This window comes from Oryzias melastigma, linkage group LG15 (assembly GCF_002922805.2).
Source record: "Oryzias melastigma strain HK-1 linkage group LG15, ASM292280v2, whole genome shotgun sequence".
NCBI lineage: Eukaryota > Metazoa > Chordata > Actinopteri > Beloniformes > Adrianichthyidae > Oryzias > Oryzias melastigma.
Genome location: NC_050526.1, coordinates 19,200,911 through 19,209,379, shown reverse-complemented (window position 1 = coordinate 19,209,379; position 8,469 = coordinate 19,200,911). Strand labels below are relative to the sequence as shown.

Here is an 8,469-nt window from a genome sequence, read left to right as displayed (position 1 = left end):
TAAATGGACTGTTTTTGTTTTTTATTCACAGTTAGGACTTTCTCTAATAAATTGAGATTTTTACCTTCACAGGTGATCCAGGACCTCCAGGATTACCTGGAATACCGGTGACGTATCCCGTCCAGATTCAGGACGGAGTGCAACGGAGAGAAACCGGTAACTTTTAAATCACACTGAAACGTATCCAAACATTTATATCCATCAAGCTGATCACCGTTTGTGTCCACCACAGCCTTTAAAGTGATTAATCAGCATCATCAGCAACATCACCATACCAACGGTGGCTGAGCCTTCAGACTACTGGACTGCATCAAGACTACATTTAAATTTGATCTTTTTCTGTACTTTAATAATTTTTTTTAGTGATAAGTTTACCAATGCAAGAGCTCAGAAATTTGTAGAAGGCAGAAATAAAAAAAATGCAATTATATCTTTAAAAACTGCTTATAGAGCCCCTGATCCATGTTTTTGCCGCACAGACATGAATACTTAGCAAATGGGAGTATAATGTTTACCTTGTTATAAGCTTGCATAGACGTTTCCAGGGGCAGCTTTACTCAGAACATACTCCAGCAATAACCAGCATCTGCTTTCACTTTTAATTATCCCAGAATCTGATGTACCTTATAAAAATATCTATTTTTTTCTGTCAGGATTATTCTGTATTGAGGACTATGGAAATGTTGAGTTTTTGATGCATTCTTTCCACACAAATTGCAAAAATGTACCCCGAATCCCCCCAAAAATTACCATTACATGAACTTGACTCAGTCAAGTCGGAGTGAGGGTCATTTCAGAAAGAGTTGTTTACTTGAAATGTTTGTTTATGTTGTGACTTTAAAGACAGAGACTCAGATGATCGGTAAGACATGACTGTTTCAGGCTGTATATTTTTATGTAGAAGAGAAGAAAAAGCACTGAATTTGATATATTTTATACCTTTAAGTGTTAAAATACTAAATTATGGAATGTTACCCAGATTCTGTTTTACATACGTGAAATAAAAATAAAAAAATAAAATTAAAAACCATTTTTTTGGGCACTTTTTAATAGTTTATTTTGAAAAACAGGTCCATTCAAAGTTTCAAACTATTTACAAGAAAATAAAATCAATTTATAAAGACATTTGTTCCAATAAATGTATATATTTAGAATGTTAATGAAAATATAACTTAAAAGTGAAATAAAAAAAATTCTATGGGAAAAATGATTAAAAAAAATTAACATCCTAGTGTGGAAAAAGGAAGCCAGCATTCATTTGAGAGGTGCATTTTATGAACATGCACTGAAAATAAAAACTCAAGTTATTCAAATACAGCCGAGAGGTTTGTGTCCTCACAGTTACAACTCTGGAATTAAGAACAATTACAGGGTTGGAAATAAAGGCATAGAAAACTCCATAACAGAGTAAAAGCTTGTTGGAAAAACACAAAAAAGTGGTTAAAAAGGCAGGCAAAACTAAAGAAATGGTTGTGTCAGCTGTGAATTTAAATAAAGTTTTGGTGAGATGACATTAACAACTGCATAAGTTTCCTCTTGCGTGGCAAAAACAGTGCAAATCAAGTTTTACATTCCATCTGAACTTCACGAAAAATCACTATTTGTGATGGAGGTGCTCCAAATATCCCAAAAACGCTAAAGATTTCAAAATAAAAATAAAATAAAACGTAGCCTTTGTTTGCTTAAACAGAAACGAGTTGCAGAAGAATGAAGGGACCTAATGTGTCAATAAATAAACATATTTTGTAGTCAAATCTTAAAACTGTTTGTATAAACCTCATATGTACCGAGCACAGAACACAGCATATTCATTTGAATCATTTGAATGAGCGACCTTCACTTTGACTCGTGGCGACGCTACAGAAAAGCACACGGAAAATTGCACAGCTGTAATAAAATCCCACAACTACAGTCTTCTTTCCTTCAGTAAGATCCACCCTGCAAAGTGATTTCCAGTAAACGGCTTTCTCATCGGTCGAAGACGACTGACTGCTTAAGAACCATCGTTGCTATGAGCACAAATGATATCTGAGTGCAAACTTTCAAAAAGGAAAAGTCCAGAAGCAAAAACAAACAACATGAGGCACTGGAGATTGTTTACTCTGCAGCAGGCTGTGCGTACGGCAACATGACGAGCATGGCTTCACCTTAGCAACCGTCACAACTTGCTCAAGAAGGTGCGAAATACATTAGACGTTTCCCAGCAAGCGGAATAAAACCGGAGCGATGTGGAGGCACATCACGCTCACTGATTGTGGAACGGAAGTTGAACGTTTGAAATTAAATCCGAGTTGTTCCACTAGGAAGTCGGAGAAAAAGTCTGACAGGACTGCTAGGAGCCAGAGCTGTGCAGGTTCGGTATTGGGTAAAACTTGGAGACTCGACTCTGGGTGGTGGGGTTAAGGCATTCCGACTCGCCGCTCATCTTGAAGAACACCTCCTGCTCCTGGAGTTTCCGCGTGAACTCCTCCTCCAAGGCCTGCAGGGGGCAGCAGATACAAACAGGATGAAGGGATTTTATCTCTTCAAATCAAAGCGCAGCCTGAACATACCTTCTTCCTGGGTCTGAGCTTTTCTCGCCATTCCTTGATCTCCTGGCTGTGTTCTTCGTCCAGCTCCTTCAGCTTCTGAGTCTCGTGTTCGATCAGAAGATGGCATTTTTCATTCTGGAAAACATCAAGATGAGCAAAAAATGTAATCAGCAAAACTCTTGGGCTGCAATTGTTCTTTAAAAAGTCAAAAACACATCATCCATATTTGCAATAGTGTAATAATATTATCATATTTTAATACTTTGTAAAAGCGGTCTTTTAACTAGGATTATGTAGTTTAAGGAGAAATTAAATATTTTCTAGTAGTTTCTGCATAGCAGCAGGAATCCATTAGAAATCTGCTTGTGTCAGACTTTAGGGTGAGTGAGTTGTGGCTGGTACCTGCAGCTGCTGCAGCTCCCGGACGTTTGAGTCGCACTGCAGCTGCAGATCTCTCATTTGATTCTCGTGTTTCTGGTGTTGATGGAGTCTCTCGTTCTTCTGCCTCTTTTCCTCCTGTGCAGCAAACTGGAAGAAAACCACAAAAAATAGCTGAGAATGCTATTAAAAAAAACAAAAAAAAAGATTCTGAAAGCATTCAGATGACACAGAAAAACTCATGAGTTTTCTGGAAAAACTTAGGAGAAAATGGCAGTGATGCTACAAACTGAAAGGAGAAACTGCTGAGCGTGGTGTACCAGTTTTATCCGCTCCCTTTCCTGCTCCGGCGTGATGGCGGCTGTGGCCGTGATCCTGAGGCTCTTCTTAAACATGGCCATGCGCGTCTTGGCGTCGCTCCGTTGGATTTTGGGCAAGCGCGTTTTCTCCTGAGTCTGTTTGTTCTTCAGTTCCTCAACAAGGCGCTGGTTGTAGCGCTGCATCTGTTCCATTTCCTGTTAGACAAAAACAGACATTTGGGTTCACTTTTAGGAAATTCTACAGACATTTTATCATATTTGCTTGTTTTAGATCTTAAAAATTTATTAAAGGAATTCTTCTTAAACTGAAAAGAACTAAGTATTTCTGAGCTTCTTCTTTCAAATTTGCCAAAACAAACACACCTGATTCTTAAAATTGAAGATTCTTTAAAATACAGTTTTAATCCCACATTCATCTAAATGTGAAGTTGTTCAAGTTTCATTCAATGTCCACTAGATGGTGCTGTTACCTTTTCTCTTCAAATCCAAATTTCACATTATTGTAGGAACTCTGTGTTCCTCACTAATGCAAATAAAAAGCTGTGCTGCTGCAAATATGCTTTAAAATGTTTTAATACTAATTATATTTGTTTGTTCTATTTGGGTTGTGTTTTATGCATAAAAAGCTGAAAAACTGTGTTAACATGAAGGAAAAAAAGGATAGAAACCCACAAAATTAACATTTTAATCAGCTTTTAGACTGATTTATTTATAGTTTGATATATACATATTAATAGAAATATCCAAAATGTTCACAGCAGTTTCGTGTTTTTTTTTCCTATATATATATATATTTTTTTTTAAATATATATAGTTTACAATCAAGTCCAAAACCTTTAATTAAAATGTAAAAATATTTGAAATATTTCCAACAGCAATATTTCCAGTAATTCCTGCTCCACTAGTTCTGATTATCTGGATCAGGTGTTTCATCAAAAAGAAGCTGAGACAAGTGGGAAAAAAAGACAGCACACCTAGAAGCTGGATATTCCTGGAACAGCAGGTAACCAAACATGCAATCCTCTCACCTTCTCATGCCTCTTTAACAACTGATGTCTCTGCATAAAATACTGGTCTTTCAGCTGCTGCTTCAGCAGTTGATGTTTCTCCTGCAGGTGGCGCTCCTCTAACTCCCACATGGCCGCCTCTCTAGCTGTGAAACACAGGAGTGCACACAAAAACGTATCACATGTGTGTAGTAAACAGGAGCATGCATGTTCTTTGTGGTGAGTTTTTAAATAAAACACACAAAAAAACAAGCTGGCCAGATGCTACACGTTAACCCAGATAGAAGCAGTCACATTGCTCCACCATGACGTTCAATTTGACATTTTTTGGAGAAAATCAGAGCAGATCTACCTCTCATCAGCTGCTGTTTGTGGTTGAGGCAGTCTCTCTCAATAGTGGCGATCTCCAGTTTGTGCTGCTGGATGATTTTCTTCAGCGCTCCGTCCAGCTCTTGCTGTTGCTTCTGGAGGAACTCCTGCTCCTGAAGAGCCACACAGAGGAGGAGAACCGGTGTGAGGAGACGACACAAGTGCTTCAGAAAGGGGGCAGTCAAGAGCCCAGAGGTACACCGTTATAAATGCAGCTGAACAAATTCATATCAGATATTTCTGGAAAAAAAGTACGCCATTTCTTCATCCACTTCAAACTGAAAACGAGATAAAAGGATGTAGGGATGGGTATCCTCAAAGTCAAAACTTTAATATAAAAACAATAAGGTATTGGAGGTTTAACTGAGACTGCACCAATTTGTTATCATAATAATGTTGGTAACAAAAAAAATATCTTTGCAGATATGTTGTGAACCCTCAGAGGCAGAAGTAAAGTTCAGAATTGTTTCCTTCATACCATTTTTTTCTGTTGCACACTCTTGTCCTCTACATTTTGAAGAGTTTATAAATCCATTTGCTCAAGAGATGATGACAAAGTGTCAATTCTCAGTGTGGATAAAGGTCAGTTGTAGGGAAAAGTTTGATGCCTCCAAACAAAGAGTTAAACGCCATTTGTACACGGCACCATGCTAACAACATTTCTATCAATTGCAATAAATTTAAAACTTGTTTCGGTTTCCACTGACAAAAATCATACTGTTTTCATTCACACGAATGTGAAGAATGAGATAAACGTGTATGGAGTTTTAGAACCTTTATGTGTTTTAACCACTTATTACAATGTGTGGAGATCATACACAAATTTGAGTTTACAGTAAACGTTATTTTGATTTTGTTACCGACTAAGGCCCAGTTATATTTAAGTTAATCGGAAAAAAGGAACTTTTGCTAAAAGTGGCACGACTAATATAAGAATTATATTTATTTACATGTCATACAAAAAGCTTTGCATACTAAATTTAAAAAAAAAATCTCTCAATCATAAAAAAATCATTTCAAACTGTTGATCTGGTTCATCTGCAAAGCTTAGTTTGAATCTCAATGACCCAATCCCATGACAATTGTGTTTTTTTCTTGTGGCATTTCTTTCTCTATTCAAATCCTTGTGAATGAGGGACAGACGGAAAAAAAAAAAAAGTTTTTTGAAGAGATTTGTGATGTAGAAAATACGCTGGGCGAGCCTGCCGCTCTGCAGAAACTATATCCTAGAAAACGACAAGTTTTTTGATTTTGGCTAAAAACAGCATAATCATAAAAAGAAGAGAGCTGGAAACGCTTTTAGAATAGATCAGAAGATGATAAGGGTTTTTTTTTTTAAGACTGAGTGGTTGGAAAAAGCAGAAGTTTTAATATAACATATATATATATACAATATAACATTTAACATAACCAGAAAGGGATTTATTCCAGAATAGAAGAATAGAAATACAGCATTTCGTCAGATTGGCTCCAAACATTCAGCAGTCTTTAGTGCCTCATTAAAGTGATGTTAAATCTGATGAACCAGATTCACTTAAACATAGCAGCTTAATTATACATATGATGATGCATTAATGGAACACATCTACTGCCAGCTGAACTATCGATTCTGGAGCTTAATGGTATCTAGATACCATCAGCACTAGATCAGGAGTAGTGTGGATACCCATCCCTACAAAGATGCCACTTCATCATCTGGGCTCAGAAGAGATCATGGATGACAACGATCCACAGTGGAAATAGAGGAAGAAGGAATAGGTCGCATTGACTTTTATGGAAGACAACATCTACATTTATAATGAAACTGCCTAGCTAACGCTTCAAACAATGAGGAAGTTTAGCAATCCCTGGATTAGGATTAAGGAGTAATACAATAGAATTAGACAGTTAAGAACAAATAAAATAAAAGACCTGTCGCTTTATGCATGATCATAACAAGACATTAAGAAAACCAACAAAAAAACAGGTTTTGACAACAAGCAATGAACCAGATTTACTATAAATGTTCTTTTTACAATGCATGACTTTAAAACTAATTCAAAGTTCCACTCCGATCATCTTTTGATCTATTATTAAGCGTTCTTTGTGGTCTTTTAATTATGATTATGCCGCTTTTAGCTAAGGCTGGGTATTGTCAATACTTTCTAGAACCGATTCGATCGACCAAAGTCTGGATCGATTCATTTAAAACATTTTTCTATTCGTTTGATCCACTTAATTCAATTTGATTCCATTCAATTTTAACTTTACACGCTTTACACATTTATACACATTTGTTTAGAAATACATTAATAATCTACATATGTTTTGAATATATTTATATTAATCTGATACGGTTACCATACTGTAAAATTTATTAGTGAAATTATGAGATTGTTAATACCGTACAGTGTTGTACGGATTCTCAAACGGAGAAGCTCCAACAATTGTTCTGCCTCTCCTGGAGGGCGTTTCTGTTTGGCCACAAGGTGGCGATCGTGTTATAGCATCACACTTTATTCCAGAAGAAGAAATATGAGCAAAAAATTATGCTTTAGGCCACAAATGATTACTTTAAAAATATTTCCTTATAAGAATTTGGAAAATTCATGCCTGTGAGTATAAAGATGTTCATTTAGTCAGGAATGTATGTTTAGGTCGACCAAACGTTAGCATTAACCGTCTTATGGAAAATCCCATTATATGTTAGCATCAAGCTAGTAGACATTAGCTTTATGTGTTAAATCGATTTCTATTTTTATGGATCAATTATTGATCTATTTAGCTTAAATTGATTAAGATTAATTAATCGGTTTTATCAACCCAGCCTGATTTTTAAAAATAAGAAAAAAAAAACTGTCGTTTTTTAGGACAGTTTTTGCAGAGTGGCAAGAGTTTATTAAAAGTTCACCTCTCAGTAGTGGGCGGGACCATTGGCACCCCCCCCCCATTTCCTGTAACATATTTCTGACTTTATAGCCCCTCCTACCCCAATCAAACATTAACGCTGCAACAAAAACGGTGAGCAATATTGGAACTATGCAAATTTACAGCTTTGAGCCAGATGTCAGCTCAAATACGATGTTTTTAAAACATCTGCTCCTGATTCACAACAATTTGAAAAAAGAAAAAGTAATAAATGCAATTTTAAGTTTTGTTTTCTTTTTATGTCCTCTATCAGAAAAAATGCTACAAGAACATGTAAAAAAACTGCAAAAAATGCAAAAACACGATTTTCATTGGGGAGGGTGCTAAATGCAACAGAAAAATATTTATATTTGCTACAGGGATAAAAAAATGCAGTAAAAAAAATGAAAAAAGAAGGCTGGATTTAAAGAACAAAATTATTTAACCAGAATTTGAAATAAAATAACATCTGCATCATTTTATGACCAGTGGTCATTTTTAACACCATCAGATGGAGTTTGCACTACTCTGACATCTTGTATATTATTAAATCGTTTATTCTACAGAATAGGAGAAGGATGCCACAGATATTCTACTATAAACCACTCTATACTGTCAACATCGGACGTTGGGTGCAAACATGGATCCAGACAGAAGCGATCGATGACAGCGCCAACACTGGACGTACCAGACTCGACCCGTTTAAAACAAACAACGTCAAAGTCGCAAAGAAATGCGCTGACCGGATATGGGACAGTTGTGACCTGGTGGAGGAGGAAATGCTGAACAGGAAAAAAAGAGGAGAGGAAGTCACCCCACAAATACAGTGATAAAAACAGCAGCGACAACAACAAGCACAAAACGCCCGGTGCTGTTGGTGCTTGCATGTGCAGCTCTAAAAGTAAAAGTGAAGCACCACAAACGTCATTTAACTTGACACACATCTAATTATGGGCCAGAGATGGAAAGAAACTGAGG

At 36.5% G+C, this 8,469-nt stretch overlaps 2 protein-coding genes across 7 annotated transcripts in view; one reads left to right on the top strand and one right to left on the bottom strand.

The window, feature by feature from the left end:
- The window catches only part of LOC112161596 (collagen alpha-1(XVII) chain), a 26,178-nt gene extending 24,528 nt beyond the window's left edge, over nucleotides 1-1,650 (top strand). For all 4 annotated transcript variants that reach the window (XM_024296847.2, XM_024296845.2, XM_024296841.2 and 1 more), the window contains 2 exons: nucleotides 73-156; nucleotides 233-1,650. In XM_024296847.2, coding sequence (XP_024152615.1) covers nucleotides 73-156; nucleotides 233-288 — 140 coding nt within the window. In that variant the 3' untranslated portion in view covers nucleotides 289-1,650. The remainder of the gene's footprint in view (nucleotides 1-72; nucleotides 157-232) is intronic.
- The window catches only part of slka (STE20-like kinase a), a 19,663-nt gene continuing 12,447 nt past the window's right edge, over nucleotides 1,254-8,469 (bottom strand). For all 3 annotated transcript variants that reach the window (XM_036215571.1, XM_036215570.1, XM_024296848.2), the window contains 6 exons: nucleotides 4,589-4,718; nucleotides 4,258-4,382; nucleotides 3,230-3,424; nucleotides 2,934-3,059; nucleotides 2,553-2,666; nucleotides 1,254-2,479 (listed from right to left, as the gene is read on the bottom strand). In XM_036215571.1, coding sequence (XP_036071464.1) covers nucleotides 2,333-2,479; nucleotides 2,553-2,666; nucleotides 2,934-3,059; nucleotides 3,230-3,424; nucleotides 4,258-4,382; nucleotides 4,589-4,718 — 837 coding nt within the window. In that variant the 3' untranslated portion in view covers nucleotides 1,254-2,332. The remainder of the gene's footprint in view (nucleotides 2,480-2,552; nucleotides 2,667-2,933; nucleotides 3,060-3,229; nucleotides 3,425-4,257; nucleotides 4,383-4,588; nucleotides 4,719-8,469) is intronic.